The sequence below is a fragment of the Micropterus dolomieu genome, linkage group LG22 (assembly GCF_021292245.1).
Source record: "Micropterus dolomieu isolate WLL.071019.BEF.003 ecotype Adirondacks linkage group LG22, ASM2129224v1, whole genome shotgun sequence".
NCBI lineage: Eukaryota > Metazoa > Chordata > Actinopteri > Centrarchiformes > Centrarchidae > Micropterus > Micropterus dolomieu.
The window spans coordinates 13,528,552-13,554,651 of NC_060171.1; the positions used below are offsets into that span (position 1 = coordinate 13,528,552).

Consider the following 26,100-nt stretch of genomic DNA (forward strand, 5'->3'; position numbering starts at 1 on the left):
CACAGCACAAAGAGCAACATGGAGCCTCACCACATCTTTTCCTTTGATGTTGTAGCTCAGGATGACAGCTTCTTGGATGTTGGTGCTGGGAGCGGGGATCTCGTCCTGGGTTAGTGATTGTGGTCTCTTCCCCATAGCCATGCTATGTGTAAAGATTTTCATGGATCTTTGTTCTACTGCAAAACAGCCCATGCTTTCCTTGATCTTCCTACATCAGGAGGGATACAAACAGTTACTTGAGCTGAAAAGAAATTGTTCAGTTAGACAGACAAGACTGTGTGTTGCGCATTAAATCACTTTGTAAAGTAAGATGTGGCCTCCAGGTCTGTGTCATGGGGTCTGAGGTTGTTCTGGACATACTGCAGGTCATTTGAGTCCTTCAGTTCAGGCATTCCTGCTCGTAGCATCTGGAAACCACATGCACACCATGACTGAAAAGATGTTTTATGTCATATCATCATATGGCTATGAGCTATGGATGTTAGGGTGGCGGTGTTATTCAGTAAAGGTCTAACCAGCTCCAACAAGCTGAGTATCAGTGCAGAGCGCTTTCTGATTATGTTGTAAGCTTCACAGCAGAGCTCCACAAAGCGATGCAAGCGCTGAGGCTTCTGTCCCCCGCCTGTGATGAAGTGCTGCATCTCAGATGTAAAGATGAATGGTGATCGGTCCCTGTCGTTGCAAAAGAGAGTGGGGAAAGGTTCTTATTAATTCACATCATCGTATTTGACTTTATACTTTCCTGTACTTCCTCGCAGCTCAAACATAAATACCACTCTTTTCACTTTAAAAATGCTGCTTGCCTTTTTACCAACTTGCCTTTTAAAGCTTCCAAACTTCTGTGCATTGCCCATAATCTTGCCAAAGTCGATGTGAAACATGTGTCCACTGTGTTTCAACATGATGTTGTCATTGTGGCGATCACAGATACCTAAGATGAAGGTGGCCACACACCACCCTGCACATGAGTGGATGAAGTTCATCACAGCCTGCACATACACAGTCGAAGAGCAACAAAAACACGAAAGCAAAAATTAATAATCACGTTTATGGGCAAGCATAATGGTTAAGGTATCAAAGATTTTCTAGAGGTCTTAACCTTCTCATAGTCCTCCTTAGTTTTGTTCCACATGTGGAACCATTTCTCTAGTGTGTCTTCTCGAAGGGTGCCACCCAGACCCCACTCCTGATGAATATTCCCTAGCGTCACTGCCTCTGGAACCACTTCCACCAGGCCTAACAATGACATAGAATATATTTGGAAAAACATGAATTCATAGCCACAGAGATATGGAACAAGAGAACTATTAATGTACGTTCAAAAACACAAACAAATAAACTGACCCTGAGCTTTGCCAGTAGATAGACACCTGTAGGTGATCATTTGCAGGTCCAGCCCCTCCTGGAGCCAAACCATGTCCATCACACGGACTATCTGAAGAACCAGCATGTCCTGACACAGGTTATCTCCTGTCTGAACAACATATTTAACAGAGTTAAACTTAAATAACAAATGTTTACCAAAAATCTTTTTGACTCAGCTAGACAGCCCAAGCGCCATGTCACAAGCATCTATCCTCTTTGTGCTGAGCTGTTTGTGCAAGCTGTTCTATAGCTGGGGTTTCCCCTCGATGGAGTCAGGGAAAAAGACAATGGGCCTTATGCAAGAACTACTCGTATAAACAGATTTCCTAGGTGGTCAGTAATTTTCTCCTTCCTAATTTTGTCTGAGGTGCAAACGAAATCCTTAGAGTAATCCAGACCTGTCGTACAAGTCATGCACAGATGTACTCATCGTCACAGGGTGTGAACACACTGGTTTGATGCACTTATTATGCCTTAATCTGAATGAATTTTGTGTTTAAATATAAAACTGAAATGAATGTAATATATAAACAAAGTTAATGCAAAATTTATATTTTGTGCACCATATCATCATCATGGCATGTCAATTTTAGGATTTAAGATTTTATGATTTTTATTGATATGTTTTGTCACAGCAATTCATACATTTCCGTTGCAGTTCAGTGAGTATCACCCTGTTGCGCTGTGTACATCTATATCTCAGTGACGGTCACATGAACAGTTCTCATATTAGTCATTAGCATGTAGATTCATCACAGTAAAGCGCTGCACTGATCACATCGTTTGCAGCTCTAATAATATTATTTTCTATTACTTAGAAAATACTCTAAAGGTCTTGTAATATGACTACTGTCACTGCTAAATGTGTTGTTTTCCTCTGCTGACTTCTGACAGCAGGATTAGAAGCTCCACGGTGTGAAAGTCTTCTTTTTACTCTTTGGTAATAATAATGAATAAAACCTGCCTACAAAATTACCTGTACTGGTAGCCTGATATAGCCTTTTTAGGTGCACTGATTAAACTAATGATAAAAGTCTCACATTCATCAGGCTGGAACAAGCAATTTATGACAAGTTTGTCCAGTTGAAAAGATTTTGGTGAATCTTTATTATTAATCATTACCAACCTTGCAGATGACGCTGACGTTCTTGGCCAGAGGATCAGAGCAGATGAAAGAGATCCCCAGAGGAGCAGCATTGGAGCTGTAGAACTTACAGGCCTGTGAGTAACATTAAAGGAATAAACACTCCTCCGAAATGTATAGAACTGTGTGCATTTCAGATTACAGTAATGATATAAGGTTGCTATCTGCTGTGTAACGTTCTTACACCCATGTCCAAGGCCTTTACACGGACTGCAGCATCCAGTGGCAGACAACAGCTGATCCCATCTCTGAAGAAGTGATCAATCTTCCACTTTTCTTTCTTCAAAACGCTCTGCAGGGGAATGCGTCAAATGAAAGAACAAAATTAAATGCATGATTTGCACAGTTAGTCACTGATTCACTGGCTCGTAATCCTCCATTGTTATGATTAAGTGAATAAATAGGTAGATGAGAGATCCGTTTACAGACCTTGCGTCGAGCCTTTTCGGCAGTGCAAACACTCTCAGCCACCTCTACAAGCACAGACACCAGGCGGGTTTCGTTCTCCAGCTCCTGCCGCAGTTCCCGGCCACAACAATGCCACAGTGCAGCCTCAACCTTACTGAACCAACTCTGGTAGTAGGGGTCATTGTGGGCATCCTTCAGCAGCCTGCCAGCATGTAAAACAATAAATCCAATGTCATTGCAAACACTCAAACTCAAATTTTCATTTGTCAAACCTGTTTAGTCATAATTCTACTAAACCTGAATGAGATTTATTTTTATGCAGTCATTATGTAATCAACATTTTCAGGCAAATGAAACAAACAGTGTTAGTATTAATCCACAAGTATTAATCCACAACTACATTCCCTCAGTTTGTTGTCTGACTCTGCTGCTCACCAGTAGAGTTGCTGGGCAATCCGTATGTTCTTCAGTGACCTCTCCAACAGCAGCATCACCAGAGGTCCATTCAGTTCCCACTCACTCTTCAGAGCCTGCAAGACCGGATGACTGATCAAACTAACATCAAACCACTGAGAAAATCTGGTGTGCCACCCATCTGACGGCTGAAACCAATTAAACACTGACTTGGTCTGAAATACAGACCTCTTTTTATAGTAAGGATGACAAAGAGTGAAGTGTGAATGTGAAGTGTACAAAATGTTCATTGTATTTTGTAATAGTGAAGAAGTTTACCTGGACCAATTGTGGCAGAAACACCTCTAATTCTTCATCGGGAATCTGTTCAAAGTAGTGAACTGCAGCCCTCCGCACAGTCTGATCATGAAAACTGACAAATATATATTATGTCAACAAACAAGAGGAAACCTGAATCGTGATCGCAGATATAATTTTAATTAAATGTTTTAATTCATTGTCCCTACACATTCAATAGCTTGAAAAGTACCACTACTAATAAGATTTATTAGTTACTGATTCAGACGTTTTTGGAGGTCTCACAGAGAGACGCAGTTAATCATGAGTGTGTTTAAATTGTCACCTAGTCCAAGTACTTGAGTAGTGTGTTTAAAAACAAGCTTAAGAGGTATATGAACACAAATATGATTGTTGAGCGTGGCCAGCAAAGAGTGCACCTTCTCTGAGAACTCATTTTCGGTGAGCTGCTTATGCTATAAAAAAATATTTAAAGTTTTTTTTTGCCTTTGTTGGACAGACTAAGAGTGACGAGGCAGACGGGATAGAGCGAGAGAAAGGAGCATGACATGCATCCAAGGATCAAACCGGCAAAGTTTTGTTGGTCCCTGCACTTTGCATAATGACTGTGTCCGTAAGTGTAACCTACTTGTCACTGAGCAGGAAGAGGGCCTCCTCAGGTAGATGGATGAGCCAGTTCTCTACAACAGTATAAATTTCTGTCAGGTCTTCAGGCTGCCACCGGGGGGCTCCACCCAGCAGCAGGTGGAGGAAAGTGCTTCCTTTGTCACTGGAGTATCGCTTACTCCAGAGGAAAGCCTTCTCATTTTCTGTTAGACTGGGGAAAGAGAGGACAGAGAGGAATGTGTTTAGGGATACAGAAAGCAAGAAAAAAAACACAAGGGAACAGTCTCCCAGTCTTCCTTTAGAAATGAAAAACTCTGAATGCAGCACATTCACATGAACAGTAGTTCCTAATATAACGTGTGTTTTCTTCTACTCACAAGCAGAGGCAGTGCTTCTTAGAGACGTCCAACATTTTCTTTTGTAATTCCTCACAAGGCTGAGTAAATATGATTGAACCGGGGAGCGCACAGGGCCTTACACACTTCCACTCAACCTGATCCTGAAACTGGAGCTGGGGAGGGATTGGAGGATAATGATTGAGCAAGAAATGCATGGGGGGCAGAGTTGTCCAGTGCTACTGACCTGCAGTATGACCCCAATGGCTTGTGTGTGGCTGTCAAACAAGGCAGGGGAGGGAGGAGCAGGCAGCTCAGCTAGTGTGGACATACTGAGCAGAACAATCCCCGTCACCAGAGTCCTAGACACACAAAGTACACATACCATATGTCACTAATTACACCATTGTGCCTTCCTGAGCTCAGGAAATGGCCAAAAAGTATTGTACTGGAATAGAAAAATAGAATATATAGTAGGAGTGATAATAACAACAATCTTTATTTACATGGCTATAGCGCTTAGTAGAAATGGATATACTAAATAAAACCTTAAGACATTTGAGTGAGTGAGCGAGCAAGAAAATAACAAGCACCAAAATGTTATTTAAAAGCTGTTAATGACTCAGCAATTTTTAAGGCAGTATAAAACTGTCATCTTTAGTTCAGACCTGTCTCTCGGCCCATATACGCAGGTTTGACACTCGCGTAAAATAATGCTGAGCTCTCAGCCTGCCATCAGAAATTTTACTCCATCCACTGCCCCAGCCTCCTCTTGTATTAGCATTTAGTTGTGTTATGCATTTTAAGTATACAAAAAAAGTAAAGTATACAAAAACTTTACAAGATGGTGTAAACAACTTACAACCTACCCGTCACTGTACAGAGGTAGTACAGCCCAGCCTAAGAGCTCTGGGCTCTTGCCTCGTTTGGAGCCCTTGAGGCAAAATGTCAACATGCACTCATATGGCAGCTCATTTACTGGAACAGGAAAAACCATTCTAAAAAGCAAACACACATACAGTCAAGACACATGTTTCTTTTTTCTCTGCCATCACTTCATGTCATCTCTTAAATGTTTTTCTTAACTAAAAACCGCCTGGATCAGGTGGTCACTTAAAAGAGGTAAGAAATCTTCAAAATGATTCTGCAGAATCCACTTTCATTGCCTTCTCATTGACAATGCAATCATTGTGAGAACAAGGAAAGGGAAAGTTGAAAGTAATAAAAGAAGATTCACACAAAGAGATTCTATAAAGATCTTGCCCTTACATGCGGTTACACTGGATCTTGTTTCCGTATGACAAGGCAGTGCTGATGTTTTCAGAAATGCCAGTGTCACAGATCTTTCTTCCTCCATACGACAACTCACAGGAAATAGAGAAGCACTCAAAACTAAAGATGAGGTAGAGGAAGAAAAAGCAATAAAACCCCGTGTTCTTTTGGGGGATGTGGTTAACATTTGTGTCTGTGCTCACGTGTTTCAAAATTAGAGTGATAAATGCACACATACTTGGTCATCCAGCTGGGTGGTAGTTGATAGAGAGCAGAAATATTGAATTGGAGGATTTCAGTGTTCTTCTCAACATCATTGGTTTGCAGGTTGCTGGTTACCTCCTGACCTCTGAAGTCAGACTGGAAGTTGTCAAAAAACATCTGCAGCACTTTTAGTATCGCCCTTTGAAGCATCATCAAGGCTAGAATACAGAGAAAAAACATCAGTATAGACAATCAAAATGGTAATATACCAGATTGGTGGAACTTTACTTTAAGTCCCCCTATTTAGCATTCATAAGCAGTAACCAAACATTTAATAAATTGTTTATAACACATAATGTAGTTATGAGCATATATAAGGACAAATGTTTATATACAATACCTGTCACCAACTTGTCCTACAAAAACATTATTACAACTGTGTTTTACTATATTTTTACTATCTGTTCATACACAAGCCTCCATTATAGTGTGTTATAAATCATTTTTTAAATCTTTATACTGCTTATACTGACTGGCACTAACTGTGACACTAAAGTGAGAACTAGTGTACCACAACAGTCATTTTTGCATCTAGAAAATGCAGCTACTCTTTTTGTTTCGTTGTGGGAATTTTTAAGCGCACATAGTCGATATTTCACAAATCAGTTGGACACTCAAATAAAATGGCGGACAAATACAATGCACTGTATAGTAAATAGGGTGTGATTTCAGACAAAGCATGTGTCTGTTTACAGATGGCGTCCGTTTAATTGTATTGTAAATGTATTTTTCAACAGAGATAAAATTGCTGTGCCTGTTCTGAAAATGGTCAGGTAGCACTTCACCGCCTGCTGGTTCTTGCTGAACTGCATAATAGTTACGTTGTTCTTGATTTCATACATTAGTTGGAACATACTTTAACAAAACTAAAAAAGGTCAGCGTTCCACTGTCATTTCTGCTTTTTCTTATTTCAACTCAACATTGTTTTTGTACCTCCAGTAAGCTGAAATTAAACATGTTGTTGTACAGTCACGTACAGTCATTTTAGGTATGGAACATATGTGTCATCATACTTTCATTTTCACATTGGCAACCTGTTTTTCTGAACCATCCCTGGCCCGCTTCAGTCACAGTACAAGCTCACAGACAGTGTTCATAAGTCAGGCATAGTGTAGGGTCTTGTCTTACAAATCCACTCAATGGATGTCAGTTTGGCTTCTGAGTGGGACAATTGCCAGCTCCCTTTCCATACAACAGGTAAGATTCACTAACATAGTACCACCACAATTACCAATATAGAACTACATTCACTTAGAATACTTACAATAACTGTACTGTTAACCGACAGAGAATTAAGAGATTTTAGCCTTATAAGACATTTTAATTCAGAAGTCTGTCTTTCATTTGATGATGTCACACCCGCAAAATTATAATTACAGCCATAATATTGAGATGTAGTGTGTGTGTGTATGCTGTTTGTTATGACACTTTTTCCTTCCACAGTTGCGGTGGTGGAAGATCCTTTGCTTAATTAAAAGTAGCAATACTTTAACAAGTACAGATGTGTGGAGCTACTCACCAGTTTCACAGTCAGACACCTCATCATGACTCTGCAAAAAAGATAATGAAACACAGCTTTGTATTGTTGATCAGTGGCACGAGGAGGTATTGTGTCACTGTCACAACACCTAGGATAGGATTACACTGCATAATAATACTGAACGTAGTACTTAATCAGAAGTAAAGTTTCCCAAATGTATGTAATATCATACCAGAGTTATGGGATTTATTCTGTTGAGCCTGCCAATTGTGTCCTCCAACTCCTGACATGAGAGCCCACACAGAAGATTGCTGATGGTGCGAACACAGTCCACAAGCACGTTAACGTTCATCCCAGACTACAGATACAAGACCAAAGTAAGAGAAATTTCAGATAGTCAGTTTAGGATACGTCACTCCTACTGATATATTTGAATTATCCTGAGGTGGTAAGCCCCACTTTATACATCTTTGCAAGTTAGACAAATGAATGAAGAATCAGAATCAAATAAGGCTGGATATGGTGTGAGATAAATACATGTTCCCACTTGTTATCCTGTCTTTACTGACCTTGTTTCTCATTAGCTCCATCACCTCTCTGTTGTAGGTATTGAGCACATCTTGCAGGCTCAACCTGAGAGAGGAGAAAAAGTTAAAAACACAGGAAACCACAAAGCAAAGCTACCTTCCCAAATGATCTCTGCAAACAGACACCAGTTGACACATGACCCACTGAGCAGTTATGGTTCTTATCAAAACCATTTGTCCAAGATAATGTGGGATGCAGGAATGCTTGTCATCTTACTTGCAGGGGCTGAAGACACAGACAGGATGCATGAGCTGGTACAGTTGGCATGGGGCTTTGTCGTCCTCCTCCTCAGAGAAGAAACGTAGGTTGTCAATTTAATGTGTTTATTAAATGTGTGGTGTTTTAAATGGATGTAGAATCTTAAATGTACATAATGCATGTAGAAGCATTAATTGGCTTTTAGGACAATAAATCTAAGGACACATCAAGTTTACCTTTATACTATTTAATTTCTGCTGCCTCCTGCCATGACGTGAAGTGTAAACAGATCAAAGTCAAGAACTCAGGGTGGAGTAGTTTTTTTACAGCTACAATAACTCTGATTATAATAATCTGGCCAGGTGTTTTGCAAAAAGCAACATTCCAGACGGGCCACCCCTTCTTGGTAAATAATCTATACTGTAGGCGGGAACAAAGAATGTGGTTGAACTGACTTACATTCCTAGCCAGACGGTGTTTGAGTTTGTTCACTTGGAGCAGTCGGAGGGGGACAACTAGATTAAGCTTGTAGTAGATTTGAATGGTCTCATGCATACCAAGCAGTTCTTCACTAAGGAGAGATGTGGGATATTGCTTTTAGTGCACAAAATTAAAACAATGAATGTAGAAACACACCATGTTTGAAATGAACATAAAAGGCACCATAGCTCATAGACAAACCTTTATTTCTGGATTTGTGACTTACTTTTTGAGATACTCCTCAGAGTCGCACAGTTTTAAAACATAATTCCCACTTGTGCCAGAAGTGAGGTCCAACAGCTGCAAGATTTCATCAATCAGACTCTGCACTGTCCTGTTCACTGGAAAAAAAAAAAAAAGATTCGAGTTCAGAGTCCAAACACTTCTGCCAACACATGCAGTGACTGAAGAATTAACTGAAGTGTCCTCAGATACAGTACAACATACAGTACAGTATAGTACAATTTTGAGGTACTAGTGCTGCTACTCTATACTTGTACTCCACTACATGTAGTTACTAGTTACTCTGATTTTACACACAAACCATATGGTCAACTTATAACATATGATGCTTAATTAGGGCTGTACATATCGATTACTTTTCAAGTTGATTAATCTAATGATTATTTTTTCGATTAATCTAATGACTAATTTTGCTTATTCTAAAGAAAGAAAAGTTGCCTATTGCTCGATTAAAATACCAATTTATCCAAAATAAATATCAAAAACATGTCTGATTAATAAATCTATATTTTATTCAATCATCCTGATGAAGTACATTAGAATAATGACAATAGTAGCAAATCTTAAAATGAATCAAATTTCCACGTCACTGATGTGTTGTGATAATAACAATAACAGACATTAATTAGGCTACTTTACTTAAGACTTTAAATGTTTCTGGATTCATTTCAATATTAAGTAATGCAGTATGATAATAAAATGTATTTCTGCATCAGTGAACACCTGAAAGGACTCACAGACTGTCCAGACAGTCAGATTGTCTGTAATTAGATTCAGCTGTTTTCTTGCTCTTACGTGGCCGTTAAATAAACAGAAAATATGAAACAGCCGATCGTTACATGACTCTTTGTGTAACGTTACGTTAACATGACAGCAGCGGGGCAGAAATTACTTTTAACATGAAGACAATGAAGAAATACTACGTGTCCTAGTGCTGATAATGTGCCGTGTGAAGAAAGTAAACACGATTTGCGGTGCTGTCGTCTAGACGAAGTGCTACGGTATACGTAATCGACGCAATCATTATCAACATCATCATCATTTTAGGGGGGACATCAAATGATATAAAAAAAGACAGACATCTCAATAAAATTTCGCACGAGGCTAAAATCTCTTGATTCTCTGCTGGTAAAAATTATTAACACAATTATTGTAAATATTGTAAGTGACTTTGGTACTATGTTGTTCACTGTTGCCGTATGTTGGTTCATCTTACCTGTGGTGGGCAAAGGGACATGGTTGTTGTCCCACTCAATGGCCACACTTACATCCACCTCCACCTGCTGCAGTAGGGCAGGGTGAATTTGTAACAATCGACCCCATACAACTCCTGAGTTATGAGCGCTGTCTGTGTGCTTGTACCGTGACATGAGCCTGCCAGAGACATTAAAGAAAAACAGGTTGCCAATGTGAAAATGAAAGCATGATCACAAATATGTTTTATACTTAAACTTTATATGAGCAGCAACATGATTCACTGTTGTATTTTATTTCTTTATATTTTTTAACCCACCTTATGATTTCTTACCTACCTCGTACTTGTTGACCTATCTCATGCATGTTTTTTGTTTTTGTCTAAGTTGTGTATGTCTTGTAACTCTAATTTTAGTTTCTTTTATAAAAAAAAAACAAAAAACGCTACTACTGCAACACTGGAATTTCCCTTTGAGGATGAATAAAAGTACCTACCTAGATGGGTAGGTACATCTATCCTATCATATTTATTTCAGCTTACTGAAGGTACAAAACAATGTTGAGTTGAAAGAACAAAAGCATTTTTGTCCATCACATTGTATTGAGCATTTTGGAACATACATACATACATACATACATACATACACACACACACACACTTTAAGAAACTACAACTGTCGGGAATCCAGTAACAAATTAATTATTATTATTATTAATACTATGATATATAGAACATTTAAATTGTAGCTGTAACTATTTTCCTTTTATGTAAAATTCATCACATACAGAGTCTCCATTACATGGCAAAATAATCATTTTGAAAAATCAACTACTGTAAGTTAAATGTAGCTAGTCTATGTAGCTATTAAATTTAGCACTTACTTGGAAGTTGCATCACAAAAAGAAGCCAGCCTCTTGGTGCTGCCTTGTGGAGTGTCTATTAGTTTGATGGCCCATGGTTCCTGATGTGGAGAAAAAAAAAAGAAAACAAAAAGACAACATCAAACACATTTACTCTGATTTTGCCCCCTTTTCATCTGGGTCATTTAATTCATACATGATCTTATTGTCTTTGCTTAGGGAGAAACTAGAGATACTCACATGATTGTGTATTTCTGTCCTGGAACGATTCAGTTTGTAAGTGGGCTCAGCGAGGTCACAGGAAAACGTCATTTTGCTGTTTCTGACGGGTACGTGTGTCCTGGGGGGAACAGGAGGGGGTTCCTGCTTCTGCCTTGCTGGCAAACATGCACTAGGAAGCCTGGTTCTGGGTGCAGGATGAGGGCCACGGACTGGGGAAGGCCCATTTGGGATTTGGGGGTCTATGTTCTGAGGGCCTTCTCCTCCATGACTTGAGAGATGGCCTGGAGGTTGGAGTTGGGATTCACTTGGGGGTATGAGCCCAGCCCAAGTGACCTCATACAAGTGTGTCTCACTATCTTTAAGATAATCAGTAAGGTGCATTCCATGAAGATCCTCACTAAGAGGCATGGGGAGGTCAGTGGCGCTTGCATCTTGTCTCTGGATTGTTCCACGTTGGCTTTGAGGAAATTCCATCACATTCTAGGAAGTTGTACAAGTCCTCCTAGATGCTGTATCTCAGCATGTCCTCACTTCATATCATGAAATAATGCAGAACTATGTAGTATCATGACAAAAAAGTACAAAAAAAGTAAAATCAGGATTAGGAAGTAATTACATTGGTGTATGAGACTTACTGCAGACAGTACAAGTAAGCTGTTTTATGACTGGAGTCTAACTGAACCTCAGGGTTTACGTTGGTCTAATAATTAACAAGCTTTCAAATCTTAACAGGAAATCTACGGTGCGCGCCACTAGATCTGCTTTGGCACCCTTGTTAAAGTCAAACATGAGATGTGTCTTCAGTACCACCAGTACCATCATTACATTATACCTTGAAGCTTTAATTTTCAAGTGTTTAACCTGGAGGTAAATAAAATTTTTAATTCTCTACATTTCACATTACCAAGGATCTCACATTTTCTATATGTATATTCACAGTTGAAAATTTTAGAAAAGCTCCAAATACAAAACTTAATCTTATAGCAAAGTATTCAGAGTTTTTTTAAAATTGGCAACTTACCCTCAAAGCTCCCATCCTGTGTCGACGAGGTGACTCCTTGACTGAAGCCATCCACAACGCGTTAGATTTGTACAAGATCTGGAAGGCTTCCCATGTGTGTTTCCTCAAACTTGCCACTGTCCCTCCCTTCCTCCCCCTCACACAGCCCACAACAACTCTCCCTCTGCTGGAGAAAAGAGAACATTACAAATGACTTTGGTTATAGAGATAAATTCAACATCAAATTTACAAAACAATCCAGAAACTTTTAAAGTTATTTCTTAATGGTTTCTGACCCTTACCAAAGCAACTACTATAGTAATTACTCATACTACTGGAAACCTGTGGACTATGTCCACTCCTCACTGTGGAATGTCACAGAACAGGTTGAGGTATGAAAGCACTGTTTCTCATGTCAAATGAAATGAAAGCAGCAAGAAGGAAATCTGTGTTCATGTACTCTACATATGACACATAAGGTAAGGTACTTTTTTTAGCTGAGGAATGTTTTTGACTTAGAAAGAGTCCTTTGTACCATCACCAGCTTGCTAGTCAGTCCATTTGAAACACTCAGTCCTAAATACTGATTTATGGATTATAAATTTCTTGTTTGATGTGTTTGACGCTCTACTGCAAAAACAACCAGTCTTTCTGGAGTTGGAGCCTTTTAGTGAGAATGACAGCAACTGCACTCTACCGAATTTTTCACCAATGTGTCAAGTGAGGTGAACGGAGCAGAAGGGTGTATGAGGGAGAAGATCAAGCAGAAAGAAATGCTATTCAACCACACAACTGCCCACATTTCACCTCTAAACCCCAAACCTGGATATTCTGGTTACTATGCACTCATCCCCTCCATACTGCTCATGCTGATTGGATGTGCAGTGGCAATGGTAAGAATAGTTCTGCATAGTTAAATTCACATTATAGGTTTGTATTTTAAGTTTTTATTGTTGTGCTTCTCTTCAGGTTTATTATATCAAGAGGAGATCAAGGTAAGCTGGTGTCTGTAGTTTAAGCTGTAGTCAATTTGGTATCTTTTATGTTCCGTCACAAGTTGATTTCTATTTTGTATGTTTTGCTTCAGATCAAACGAGCTGCGCCACAGGCTGATTCCTCTGTACAGCTACGACCCAGCAGAGGAACAAGACAACTGGTGGGATGCCGGCAAGGAGAATGAGGAGGAGGAGTTGGCTGTGAGAAAACCACTAAAACTTTACTTTACTTATATCATGATATACCTCTATTTTCTGTTGTATACATGGGTGAAAATTTCATCCACAAATTGTTTTTTCTTTACAGGAACCTTTGCACAAGAAGGGAAAGCTATCCTTTTTCAATAGCTATGGAATATGAACAAAGAAGAAAAGAAAAATGTGCCCAGTTGAAGGAAGATGTCTTCTTTTATATTTTGTATTGCATACTATGCTAGCCATGCTATACAACAACAACAAAAAAGTGTAAAACCAACATCTGGGTGACATTTAACAGCTACTAGCTCCTCATCAAATAATTATATTCAAATTTAATATTTCTGTACTAAAAGACTGTTCTGTAAGTGTTTTGAAGAATAAGGCAGTATACTATTTTTGGGCAATGCTCAGAAAGCTAAAATTGTTATTCTCTAAAATTATTTATGAATTAAACTGAAAAAGCTTAAAAGACACACCTGTTTCTGCTTGGTAATCAGAGGGTTTGCTGGTTGAAGATGGGATCACAAGGAGAGAGCAGGTGAACAACTCACCAACACAAACAACTGATACCCATAAAACACCTAACTGCTGAATGTGACTAATTACATGAAATACTTTTTCAATCTTTACCATTGCTGTTTAACTCTGTGTGTGTGGATTTACATTAGTCTGGACGTTCATCTGTTGGGGCCCCAATGGTTCCTGATGTCCATCTTGTTAACCACAGCTCTGGGCCTGGACAGCCTGCTGTGTTACTACTGTCCTCTGCAGCGCAGAGACAAATCCTGCCCCAACATCACAAGCGAGTGTCTGCCTAATCAGCGCTGTTCCAGCTCCAGAGGTCACTATGGCTCCCTCCACATCCTGTCTGCTCAGGGCTGTGTGGACACTGAACTCTGTGGCTCCCATGAAACTATCTCTTATCGGGGGGTTAAATACACCGTCAGCCACACCTGCTGCTGCAAAGACAAATGTAACAGCCCGCCAAAGTCTAACACCAACTTGAAGATGTTATTGGGGATGACAAAAGGCAAAAAAGATAACCCTATCATCACTAATGTCCTTATGGAGGAGCCTTTGGATTCATGTGCAAATTACACATCATCAAGGAGCTCCACATTATCTGTCACTGCATCATAGAAATACTTGTAGAAGGCTGGGGAGAGGTCTGTTAGCCATAGGCACTTAACCCAAGTCCAAAAGGCAAGTAACATTTGGTCAAATGTTTACATGTTTGTGTACGTGTTTTGCTAAATGAACATGTAAATAAGAAAAATGGCATCAAGGTCAGTGTTTAGTGTGATTTACATTTTTGTTCCAGAGAGGAAAAGGTGGACTTATCAGCCATGCTCCTGGATTAATAGAGGAAATGTTGACATTATTCGTGTGGTTACTGATGAATGCAGCAAAATAAATGCACCATGATTAAGCTCCATCTTGGTGTAGTTGCTCTGTGAAGAGTTTACAAGCAGGTGTGCTGGAAGGCGTGGCCTGTGCAAGAAGATCTGGAGTCAGTAGTGGGATTTGTGTTCATAAGGAGAGACTCTGAAAAGTTATTCCTGTTAGACTGGTGTTAAAATCTTTAAAATGAGCAGGTGAGTCTTCCTTAAGCTGTGTTTTTCAAAGTTGAAATGTTTCTGTGATCACTCACTACCTTCACAGTCTTGAGCATTTTGAATGTAATGATCAGTAGAAATCATTGTCACCTGTGTATAAGACTCAAGGCTAAGCAATTTCAGTTAACTTGTTGAATTTCTTTGGTTTCACTGATGGTCTTTTAAATAAGAAAATCATGAAAAAGGGATGACAAGCATTCAAGCTGACACCGATTTACTTGTCAACCACATGCTACAGAGCCTATGAAAACCATTGCATTACATCCATTGTGACTTTGTCAAGTCTAAGATAATTACTCAAAATGATGTGGCTTAATATTGCCTTGACACTAACGTTTAGCAGGAAGTCCATGTAACAAATGGGGGGGAAAAATCTGGGCACTTTTTTTCTGGGCAAGTTTTTTTTTTTTTTTTTCATTAAGTACTCTAACTTTATGGAAATGCAGTACTGCTGATATTGGTTCATGAAAGTAAATTTCCAAATGCTTGTCTTCAACTTGCAGGCTGAATATGTTGCAGCTCCTGCGTGTTGCTGTATTATGGTTTTACCTCCTCCTCCCCTCACTGCTTTGTGACAACCTGCTTTGCTACTACAGCCCCATCCTGGAGAAGGAGAAGACATTTGAGCTTATTGTGACCGAATGTCCTCCTGACGAGGTGTGCTTCAAGGCAGATGGTCAGTATGGCAACCACAGCGCCCTGTCTGCAAGGGGCTGCATGTCGACAAGGGAATGTAGCCAGGTGCACAGGATCCGCCTCAAAGGAACTGTCTACACAATGACCTACTCCTGCTGTCATTCGCCGTACTGTAACTCTGGCCTGTGCATCACAGCCAAATCCTTCTACATCATAATAACACTTGTGACTGTAGCTGTGATGACGGGCAGCTTGTGACGAGAGACTCCTGGATGGGCTATGTTAGGAGCAGATTTAGGGGTTCATGTCAAGGGGGAAGATGTTTAAATGGTTCTACAACAAGTGAGCAGTGATCTGGCATCTCTACAGCCTCAGCATGGAGTAATGCAGAGAACCTGCAGAGTTACGTCGTGAATGGCCAGTCTGAAGACACTGAGCTCTACACCAAAGTGATGGCAGATACGTCCACATTTATTACAGTATCTTGGTAACAAAAACCTGTGTTTTATACTATTTAATATAAATAAATATTGGAACAATTTCATGCTCTTTTGAATAGTCTGTTACACACTCACACTAGGGAATACTGGCAATATTGTTTTTCTTGTCTTATTGTTTCCATATCCTGATAGAACTTATTCAGTTGTGCCATAGAGTTCCATTATTGTTAAAAACCACAGAGGGAAGAAAGTTGGGAAATAATGCGAGATGGACTAATTTATTATTGTGATTTGACAATGAAAGCAGACAAATGTCAAAGAACGGGAGTAGCTCAAGCAATGTGCACAGTTTGAGGTTTGGACAGTTCTTTATTTCCCTTTTATAAGGCTGCTGGGTCTCCCCATAGTGGATATACATAAATATACAGGAGATTGCTATACTGGAGTTACACTGAGGGCAGAGGGTCCATATTACACAGACTTCAAAAAACAACACTAAAAGAGCCTCACCTCCAGGTATCAGAATTCAGCAGAGAGAAAGAGAGGAATGAGAAGAGGGAAACAGCACAAGAGAAGGGGGAAGAGCAGGGGAGATGACGCAGTCTGAGAGCCTGACTCGACTGCCTAATAACTTAACACTAGAAAATAACATACAGATTTCACGCACAGTGCATCTTAAATAGGTTACGTGAAGAACCATTTACCATAAATATCTGTATTTTCAGGGAACCAACATATATAAAAAATTATTTAAAAAAAACAAATCATTGTTCAGTCCTTAATTTTTTTCTTATTTTCTCCTTTTCCTGTCGTGCAAATCGCTCTTTCTTCCCGTCTTCCTGTGGAGGCTGGGCTTTTCCTGCCCTGCCCACGTCCATTCCAGATAAACAAGGAAAAGGAAACAGAACCCAGCACCCCTTCCCTCCCCCCCTTAAAAGCATATGAATTAGTAGAAAACGAACAAACAAATGAACAGAACACCACAGTCAACTCATCACAAAAAGAACCCACAGACACACAGAACAGCAAGAACACAGTACTTCTTTTTTTTCTATTTTTTTTTTAGCTTCTTCATCACCGTTATTCCTCTTAATGGTCAGTATCGTCGTGGTCTTTCTCCTGGCGTACTGGTTGGCGGCACTGGAGTTTGTCCTCCCCCCGGCGGCTCAGTGGAACTGGGAGGCAACTCTCCAATCGGCTGGTCAGTTCAGCAGTGATATATTATCTCTCAATTTCACAGTGTGGTAGGAAAAGGAGGATGAGTAGAGGGAGGGGGAGTGACAGGGAGGTAAGCCAGATGGAGGTGGGAACAGGAATCAGAGGAACCACAGCAACAATTAGAAAACAACTAGAAACCCAGACCGTCCATGGAAAAAAAGCAAACAAAATGGCCGCTTCACTCCTTTCTTCTGAGTTTCATTCCCGCCGACCCATGTGGTATGGAAGGCCTTGATTGGCTGGCGTGAACTGATCGGATGGCCTGTGTTTGTGCCAGAGGGTAGGGAGAGATGGGTGAGGGAAGTCCAAGGCTGACTGGAATCTACTGGTGGATGGGACTCGACATGGCGATATGTTGTCAGGAGAAACAGGATGAGCATGGCGGGTTGATGTGTGATTGGCAGGTCAGACGGCGAATCCCTTCTTGGTGGATTCAGGCACGCTGTTGCAGTGCCCGCCTCTTGCGGCTGTAGTAGTGACGCGTGCCGGTCTGTCTGGCAAAGTTCATCATGTAGTTTTGTTTACGGGTGCTGCGGGAATACAAACACAGTGAAAGAGGGAGGGAAAGAGGAGGAGTGTGAACATTAGTAAGCGAGTAAAGGAAACAAAACATCCATTCCCATGCACACACTCTCACCCATGCACGCAAACACAAAAATGGTCAAATACAGCTTTCGTACTCACTCACATTTAGTTTCATGCTGCCGTTTTTATTAATGTTTCAGCCATAACCTCAAACACTCAACAGTTGTATGGGTCGCATGGCTTGGAGAATGGGTGGCACTACCCTACGCAACTGGATTTGTTTTACGTTCTGGACAAATGAGAGGCAGCTAGACGGTGAACATGGTATGGTATAACTAGCTACATGTATTCAAGACCAAATGTCACAGAACAAGACATGGGACACAGAGTCTACAAACATACTACCACAGATACTAGAGGGAAACTCTGACACTGAGTGTTTGAGGTCAGAGTCAACAGCCATCACTGGGAGTAAAGAAAAAGAACTAAACCAAAATCATAAAAGTGCAGGGTTGTGAGCGGAGAAGGGGTGGTTTTGAAACTAAGAGACACAGAGAAAAGCTGCGGAAGATCGCTCTTGCTTAGCCTGTTCATTGCCTCTTCCATCCAGCAGGGCGTTGCCAGTGAGCCAGGAGTGCAGCCAGGGCAGGCAGGGGCCTCTGCGAAGCGGGGTGGGGGATCAGGAGGGGTGGGAGAGGGTAGGGGATGGTGCGTGTGTGTGTGCGTGTGTGTGTGTGATGGTTGATAGTGAAGTGTGAAGGTGGATGGGAGGGATGGCTGGTAAACTGCATGTGTTTGAGAGTGTGTGTTCACACTCGTTTTTCTGATTCCTGGCCAGAAACCAGAAGGTAGTGAGGAGGGTGGCTCCTGGCTCAGAGTCATGATGTTGTTGTCCAGAGACAGACAGACAGACAGCCATGAGTGAAAAAGGGATGGAGAGCTGTTGCAACAGTCGATCTTTAAAGCCATGCATGGAGCTGGATGGAGGAGGTTAGTCAGATGAAAACTCTCTCGCCAAAGGGGCCTTTACTTGAAATTAATGATGCGAAATGCCCTGCATTGCAACTGATATTGGTATAAGAGTTTAAAAAAAGACTTTTGATGCTTGGGCTTGAACGAAATAAATGCTGAACCCACAAGCAGTCATCTTTTTCATGTAGGATCAGTGAATTGTGCATCCTAGCTTATAAATTGCAGTCAATAACAATACAACAGCTTGCAGTAGACTCAGTAGCAAGAACAATACAAACATATATAGGTATAGTGATGGATTACATCACACATACACACAAACACATTACCATTGACATCTATATATGCAGATTATTACATTAAAAATGCCTCAAGAATTGTGTGAACTGCAAATTCAAAATCAAAGCCATGTAACAGAAAGATGTTTTTATATGGTGATATTGTGTTGAACCCTTCTAGAGGATGCATGTCATTTCAAAATTGTAAAATTAAAAAATTGCCACCACTTAGGATTTTACTGCTGTGTTTTCCCCTCCACTGTGTTGTTGTTGTGAATAGTGTGTTGTGTTGTGAGAGCTGTCTCTTAAGATCTGTCAGTCTCCACCTGGACACTGAGCGGCTGGCCTGCTTGTTGACCTGCCTGGGGCTTGAGTTATGGCGAGGACATGAATATGACTGTGGCGATGATGAGGAAGGCTGGGTGTGTCAGTGAAACTGAGGGAGGGTGTGCACAGTGTCTCAGGGAAAAGAAAGGGTCGGGAGGAGGATGAGGGAGAGGGCTGCATTCAGGAAGAGGCGGAGGACTTACCTGACACTACAGCCATGCCAGAGGGAGCAGAATACAGAAGAGAGCAGAGGTTAGAGCGCGAGAGGGGAGAAGCAGGAGAAGGGAACTGCTGTCTCGCAGAAAGGTCTGGGGGGGTAGGAGCCCCGGTCTGGGGAGGCAGGGGCCCAAAGCGGGGAGAAGGGAGGAGAGAGGAGAGGCATAAAGATAGTAAGAGGTTCAAGCAGGAAGAAATGATAGAGTGGAAAAGACAGAGAGAATGAATAAAGATTATAAAAGAAGAATGGGGAGCAGAAGAGTAGTTGGTAGAGATTTAGTAAGGAGAAAGCAGAGAAATGTAACATGAAGGGAAAGTAAGAGACAACCACAGGTAGAGGTGAAGGCAGAGAGCAAGATATCCAGAAGTCATCCATCCGTTGTTTGCCAGAATGGGAAGAGAAAAAGGTAAAGAGCAAGTATTGAGGAAGGAGAGGAGGAGGAGGAGGAGGAGGAGGAGGAAGAAGTAAGGTAGGATACAATGCGGCACAAGCAGAGGAGTGAGCATGACCACATGATCAAACACATTAAGCAACAGGGAGGAAAGGCATGTGGAGCAAAGGATAAGGTTGAGCAGGTGTAGGAGTGAGAGGAAGAATGTGTGAAGGAGTGGAGGAGTGGCGAAACAGAGAGAAATAAACAACAGAGCAAAGTGTGAGGATCACACCCTTTTCAGGAGACACTGTTGAAAACCGTGGGAGTGCAAGGGAGGGGGTGGGACAGGTCACGACCACTTAGACCAGGGACAGCTCAGGTTAGGCATGAGTGTGTGTTTGTGTGTATGTGCAGCTTTGTATCGACTGTACATGAAATATCAGAGTGCCATACTTGACTGTTGTATGCAGCATTTGAAATGCATTGGGTACACATCTGAATGATCAATCAGCACCTACATAAGAGGGATCATTGCTCTGATACCCACAGCAACATGCAGAAAATGCATTCAAAATGCTTTATGATATTGCCATGTTAAGAATATGCTAAGAGTATAGACCATGTTCATGATATCTTCAGTGCCCTGCAGAGCTCCAACTTTGCCATTATTCATTGGAAACTGGCATTGGCTTCCGCAAAAATATTTAATGATGCTGGTTACATACTAAAATGCAATATAAATGTTAAAAGGGGAAGAAAGGAAGAGAGAAACAATCAGTGAATCAGTGCAGGGTGTATGCAAGTTCCATCAAATCAAATTTAAGATTTTGAAAGATTTTTTTTATTCCTGGTAGAATGAAATACAGGAACATTTCTGCACATGAAATGAATGTTAAAATGAAAACAAAAAAAAGACCAGTCAGATTATGGGCCCGTCTGACAATGTTGACTTCACAATCGGACAAAGACACACTGTCACAGATGTGGCTTCACAGCTCCTGTAATGTATTCAGTATGATCTTTGTTCAGTGCTCTTTGTCATGCCTTATAATGGGCTAACTGTAAGTGAGTGGATACTGTAAATTATGAATGGCTATATGAATGGGTGCTTTACATCTAATGAGTCCTTCGGTGCAAAAACAGAATGAAAGAACGTTGAAATTTACGGCTTCAATTGTGTAATGTGACTAATCTCCGACCATTTAAGGTTTTAATTATAATGTGGTTTAACACATTTTAAGACTTTTTAGACATTTCAGTGGAAAAATACAGTTGTTTATCTGGGAGATGAATGGGTTCCACAAGACACTGAAAATATGATGATCTGACAGCTGGAGTTGGACTGTCGTACACAGAACAGCCATACACAAACAACAGTAAAGCACACTGCAGCCATTTTTCTATTGGGTTATTTTCCTATATTTATCCAAGAGTCTTTCATTTTGAAAGCATGACTGATTACATGTTCAGATTTTGCAACGCTTTCCTTCAAAATCCTTACTTCAAACTCATACAGCCCCTGGTTGCATTTAGTTTGCTCTGTTTCTGCTTAAACTGTCAGCTTAAACTCAGATATGTTGTTGCTTGCACAGATTTCTTGTTCATCCACCCCCACTCTCTACAGATTCATTATATGCTTCCTTGCTTTCTTTACAACTTTTGGAATAAAAGGACAGTTATTACACATAGCAGTGACTGTACTTTTTACTATAATAGCTACATAGTGTAAAATAGAAGCCATTTAGCTCACCAACCTCCCATCAGGGTGCAAGAGGAGAAAACAATGTCCCTTTCGTGACTCACTGCAAAATCAAAGACCGCCAGTAAGTTTTTTATTTTAATGGTGCTATTACTTCCTTCAAATTGCACTGATAAAGTCATATTTGCGGCACAAGAATACATCCTCATACGGGAGCTATAAGAAAGCAGGGATCCTTATGTTGGTCAACACTACACCTGGCATTCTATTGGTTGGGGGATTTTGACAGGGTAACTGCACAAAAAGCTGGAGGGCAGTTTGAGCAGAAGCAGAGCAAATCTAAGCATAAGCAGGAGCTGTTTGAGTCTGAGGGAAGGGTTTTGAGGGAAAGCGTCACAAAATCTGAATGTGAAATCAAAAAGTCATGCTCTCAAATAGGTAGACCACGGTCTTGAATAAAGATAGGAAAATAATCCCACATTTTCCTACTCTGCTTGCCTGACACCAGAAGTTGTGGTGAGCATTTGAAATAGCTGCTGAGAGGTTTGGTTCTATGTGGTAAGCAGCACACGTGTATATGTTACTATAGTATATGTATATATTTGTATACTGTATCCCTGTGTTTGTGTGGAGTAGAGGTGACCGTTTCTGTGGGTCAGGCTGAGGCAGAGGTAGAGACAGGGGCAGATCGGGGCTCTTTTGGGGGCCAGTCTGGGGGGCCGTGGGCCGGCTGGGAATTGGGTACTCACAGAACTACTTCCACATGGTCCAACGCCCATTGGTCATGTCCTACACCGTCGTGACGTGGCTGCCACCATCGCAGCATCACCCCTTTAACCCTCGCCTCTCTGGAGAGACCATGGGAAACATTGCAGTGAGGGTCAACAAGTATGCCAATGGTTACAGTAGCTTCAAACCAGCCTAATGAAGTTTACCACACAGGTTTAAACTAACTCTTTCTAATAAGGCACCTTTATAAAGGGTGTAAAAAGTTGTAACTGATGGCTTTATTAATGATTAATAAATCACTCACACATTTATAGATCAGTTAAAAAGCATTATTAAGAACAACGTTTGGGTTCCCAGATTGTGAAAAATCTCTTTAGTTGTCCTACCTTAAGACACTTGTTTTGTCTTTTTAGCTAACTCTTTCTATAACAGAAAAGTGACAATTCCATGAACTTTTATCAATGACTTGCTAACATCCATAAAATTTAGTAAAAGATTAATAAACATTAATTAAGCCATTGGGTACATCTTATAAAGCCTTTATAAATTGTGACTTATTCGAAAATGATATGGTTCAAACTGAGTTTCTCACTCACAGTGGAATGTTGTAGGAGACTCTCTGAGCCTTTATGAAGTCTTTGGGCTGGTGCTGAGCGATTACGTGCCAGCTGACTCCATTGTTGACACTGTATTGCAAGAGCACGGCCCGGTCAACTGTGTCAGCCTGATCCAGAGCTATGTTACAGCTGTCTGTCTGTGCCACGCTGCCAATCTGCAGCACAAACATGATCTTACTGTTGGGAGATAGAGAAGGAAGAAAAAGCGAGAAGCTTAGAGAAAGGAAATAATAAAGGCTGATAATACACACAATAATGTGGAGAAAACAGTCTGTCTTAGCTATAAGGTAGGTAGATAGGTGTACGTTTACATAATTAGTTTATGTACAGTATGTTTTGGTAGTACCTGTACCTGGCTCTAGTGAGGTCCAGCGGTTTGGTAACTGCCTGCCTCATCTTACAGCCATTAAAGTAGAGCGAGTCTCCGTGTGCATGCGGCGACAACTGCCCACAGCCGCTGCCCACTCCACCACCCTGGATCAACTGCCAACTCTCCTGAGACACACTGCCTGACTCAAAGTTGTCCTTGATGGAGCTGGGCAGGTCACTGCTGGAGAGGGAGCAGTCGTCCCCTGTTGAGGTGAAAGGAAGCAGAGGGGATGTGATAAAATTAATAAATTAAAGATGCACTGAATGCAGAATGCAGACCAGTTGATGGTGGGTTAACATTGTCTGTAAAATGACAGGATACACAGGCCAATACCATGTTTTCAACAACTGTATTGGAAAATGGTGCTTAAGGCCTTTCTTGAGAAAAGCAGTTTTTTGCTTTGTTCACTTACATCGTTTTACTTCATAAAGAAAGTCTACTTGAACAATACAGATGAGAAATAACTGTGTGTGTCTCTAGCAGTTTGAATGTAATATGCTGTTTGTGGCCCACCATGGTGTCCCTCATCACAGATGCAGACAACTCCACTTGTACAGTAGCCGTGGCCACTGCAGAGCCCTGGGCAGGCCTCGCCGATGTAAACATGGTCCACTCCCCAGCTCTGCCGCTCTCCTGTCCCCTCCTTTTGAATCCAGCGGAATTGGGTTGCTCTGGAAATATACAGCAAATCACAAAAGGCTTACACTGCTTCAACTGGCAACAGAGATAACTTCTGCTGGTATATGAATATAGACCACAAATGCACCAGTGTGAAGTCATGATATGTCCCTCTTCTAAGCCCGGAAATAAAATCTTTCTGTGCTCCTACCCTGAGGAAACGTGGTCAGGAAGCTGTACAGTGACCCTGGTCCACGTTGAGCTGTTGACTGGACTATAGATTGTGGACTCGTGGAACTGGAAGGGAGAACAGCCCACGTTGTTGACTGATGAGGGGAGGCACTCTGACTGTACCAGCTGCCACGAGTCAGACCTAATAGGAGAGAGTGAGAGCTGAAAACTGTCCATGCAAAAAAATAAAACAATAATTTCAAATACTGTTTAAATGATAAATGGCAAGTGAAAAGTCAGGTTATTGGTTTAAGTGATTCAGGCTATTAACCTGACATTTAACATTGATTTTGACTGTCAGTTAATGCAAGGTATTGTACAATTCAAACAGTCATTTTATAACTGTGGGAACATGTTTTTCTTTATCAGGGCCTTGTCTTTTTTACCTTGCATCCTTCCTGTACTGCAGCAGAACAGAATGGTGGTCTTCACAGGTGTCTGCCTCACAACCAACAACAATCTACATCAATAAGAGAGACATACAGTAAGGGACTAAAGTCTCCATGGAAAAGACAAAGGGTAGCTTATAATATGCTGGTTTGCGACTGTACCTTAAACTGTAGAATATATCCAGGTTGTACTATGAGTTCCCGAGTGGCCAGGATGTTGTGTGTGCTGTCTTGGTTCTTGTTTGGCCAGTACAGGTGGAATGAGGGGTTTCCACAGAAGCCAGCAGTGCGCACAGCATTTGGGTAGAAACTCCAGCTCTCCTCATGGGAAACACCCTCTGGTAAAAGGCAAAGGCATAAAATGAAAAGATGAGGAAGAGTCAGAGTGATTTCTAGAACATGAAGTCATTTGTCATGACAGGTGAGTAGTCAGGCTCCAATTACATCAACACAAACAAACTCACCATCATCAAAGGTGTCAAGCAGAGTAGATGGGTTGATGTCTGACCCCCCCACCAAGATGTTGTCTATGGCCCACTGTGCTCTCTCAAGGCTGGGGGTGGCGAGGCCAGAGGAAATGGTAAATGGTTGCCACCAGCGCAGACGAGTAGCATTGGTCAGAGCTCCCTCTGGGAGAACGATATAATCTCTCCTCACTGACACATACTTCAGATAGTCCATCTCATGCAGCAGTGTCCAGGACACACCTGAGGTACCGATATGGACAGAATGAGGAGATAAAAGTAAAAAAAAGAAGGGAGATAATCAGGGATAGAAGAAATCATAAAGTGATGATGATGAAAATGAAAAAATATAAATATGCACTGTATGTCCTAATGTTCAAGTGCACCTCCATCAGTAGAGTAGTCCAGCAGCACTCCCTCTTTGCGACAAGTTGGACGGTGGCACATAGTCATGTTATCTTCACTTCCAATCCTGGCCCAGTACTCCACAAACCTATCCACAATGACACAGTTCAAAATGCACTTACAGTAGCTCGATATTTAAAGATAACAGGAAACCTCCTGCTGTGGTTAACAAAAGTTGAGTACTAACTTTGCTCCACGGAGGTCCAGATCAGAAGTGACAGCCTGTCTGGCATCAGCCCCTCCAAAGTACAGGGCTGTCCCCTCTACCAACACACCACAATCTGTACAGGGTCTACCGCCCTCCAGTACCTGCCACTGAGGGCCTGCAGAGCCCTCCCAGTCAAAACGCTCCTTCAGAGATGCCTACAGAAAAAAAGACACACATATCTGAATCACAGACCATCTCAGACA

General features: G+C 41.2%; 3 protein-coding genes across 13 annotated transcripts in view; 1 reads left to right on the forward strand and 2 right to left on the reverse strand.

The window, feature by feature from the left end:
• Positions 1 to 14,469, reverse strand: part of pik3c2g (phosphatidylinositol-4-phosphate 3-kinase catalytic subunit type 2 gamma) — a 19,571-nt gene extending 5,102 nt beyond the window's left edge. Inside the window, exons 1-29 of one of the 7 annotated variants that reach the window (XM_046036457.1) lie at positions 14,229 to 14,469; positions 14,042 to 14,070; positions 12,394 to 12,556; positions 11,391 to 11,927; positions 11,172 to 11,251; positions 10,312 to 10,469; positions 9,079 to 9,193; positions 8,832 to 8,943; positions 8,391 to 8,461; positions 8,156 to 8,219; positions 7,819 to 7,944; positions 7,626 to 7,656; positions 6,080 to 6,263; positions 5,839 to 5,961; positions 5,439 to 5,567; positions 4,817 to 4,931; positions 4,612 to 4,745; positions 4,257 to 4,445; positions 3,650 to 3,743; positions 3,353 to 3,447; positions 2,939 to 3,119; positions 2,694 to 2,801; positions 2,492 to 2,584; positions 1,345 to 1,474; positions 1,100 to 1,236; positions 820 to 989; positions 516 to 672; positions 298 to 407; positions 31 to 208 (exon numbers count right to left, since the gene is read on the reverse strand). In XM_046036457.1, the coding sequence (XP_045892413.1) occupies positions 31 to 208; positions 298 to 407; positions 516 to 672; positions 820 to 989; positions 1,100 to 1,236; positions 1,345 to 1,474; positions 2,492 to 2,584; positions 2,694 to 2,801; positions 2,939 to 3,119; positions 3,353 to 3,447; positions 3,650 to 3,743; positions 4,257 to 4,445; positions 4,612 to 4,745; positions 4,817 to 4,931; positions 5,439 to 5,567; positions 5,839 to 5,961; positions 6,080 to 6,263; positions 7,626 to 7,656; positions 7,819 to 7,944; positions 8,156 to 8,219; positions 8,391 to 8,461; positions 8,832 to 8,943; positions 9,079 to 9,193; positions 10,312 to 10,469; positions 11,172 to 11,251; positions 11,391 to 11,846 (3,540 nt within the window). In that variant the 5' untranslated portion in view covers positions 11,847 to 11,927; positions 12,394 to 12,556; positions 14,042 to 14,070; positions 14,229 to 14,469. Of the gene's footprint in view, positions 1 to 30; positions 209 to 297; positions 408 to 515; positions 673 to 819; positions 990 to 1,099; positions 1,237 to 1,344; positions 1,475 to 2,491; positions 2,585 to 2,693; positions 2,802 to 2,938; positions 3,120 to 3,352; positions 3,448 to 3,649; positions 3,744 to 4,256; positions 4,446 to 4,611; positions 4,746 to 4,816; positions 4,932 to 5,438; positions 5,568 to 5,838; positions 5,962 to 6,079; positions 6,264 to 7,625; positions 7,657 to 7,818; positions 7,945 to 8,155; positions 8,220 to 8,390; positions 8,462 to 8,831; positions 8,944 to 9,078; positions 9,194 to 10,311; positions 10,470 to 11,171; positions 11,252 to 11,390; positions 11,928 to 12,393; positions 12,560 to 14,041; positions 14,071 to 14,195 lie in introns of all 7 variants that reach the window. The other 6 variants (XM_046036459.1, XM_046036453.1, XM_046036456.1 and 3 more) reach the window with 6 other exon arrangements.
• Positions 14,051 to 16,358, forward strand: bncr (bouncer). 3 transcript variants are annotated; one of them, XM_046036463.1, is made up of 3 exons: positions 14,065 to 14,103; positions 14,234 to 15,160; positions 15,685 to 16,358. In XM_046036463.1, the coding sequence occupies exons 2-3, from the start codon at positions 15,153 to 15,155 to the stop codon at positions 16,073 to 16,075; spliced, it is 399 nt and encodes a 132-aa protein (XP_045892419.1). In that variant the 5' UTR covers positions 14,065 to 14,103; positions 14,234 to 15,152; the 3' UTR covers positions 16,076 to 16,358. The 3 variants fall into 3 exon arrangements, with proteins under 3 accessions (XP_045892416.1, XP_045892419.1, XP_045892418.1); XM_046036460.1 differs by lacking the exon at positions 15,685 to 16,358 and having other exon boundaries at positions 14,051 to 14,103; positions 14,234 to 15,000; XM_046036462.1 differs by lacking the exon at positions 14,234 to 15,160 and having other exon boundaries at positions 14,066 to 14,103.
• A 248-nt stretch (positions 16,359 to 16,606) lies between these two features.
• The window catches only part of reln (reelin), a 104,065-nt gene continuing 94,571 nt past the window's right edge, over positions 16,607 to 26,100 (reverse strand). For 2 of the 3 annotated variants that reach the window (XM_046036450.1, XM_046036452.1), the window contains 11 exons: positions 25,877 to 26,052; positions 25,671 to 25,777; positions 25,285 to 25,527; positions 24,983 to 25,158; positions 24,818 to 24,891; positions 24,412 to 24,573; positions 24,096 to 24,253; positions 23,559 to 23,784; positions 23,192 to 23,389; positions 22,616 to 22,714; positions 16,607 to 18,005 (listed from right to left, as the gene is read on the reverse strand). In XM_046036450.1, the coding sequence (XP_045892406.1) occupies positions 17,909 to 18,005; positions 22,616 to 22,714; positions 23,192 to 23,389; positions 23,559 to 23,784; positions 24,096 to 24,253; positions 24,412 to 24,573; positions 24,818 to 24,891; positions 24,983 to 25,158; positions 25,285 to 25,527; positions 25,671 to 25,777; positions 25,877 to 26,052 (1,716 nt within the window). In that variant the 3' untranslated portion in view covers positions 16,607 to 17,908. The remainder of the gene's footprint in view (positions 18,006 to 22,615; positions 22,715 to 23,191; positions 23,390 to 23,558; positions 23,785 to 24,095; positions 24,254 to 24,411; positions 24,574 to 24,817; positions 24,892 to 24,982; positions 25,159 to 25,284; positions 25,528 to 25,670; positions 25,778 to 25,876; positions 26,053 to 26,100) is intronic. The other variant, XM_046036449.1, reaches the window with a different exon arrangement.

Coding starts and splice junctions, on each gene's coding strand:
- bncr (XM_046036460.1), top strand. CDS start 14,081: ATGGGATCACAAGGAGAGAGCAG. Junction 14,104..14,233: donor GGATCACAAGGAGAGAGCAG/GTGAACAACTCA, acceptor GATTTACATTAG/TCTGGACGTTCATCTGTTGG.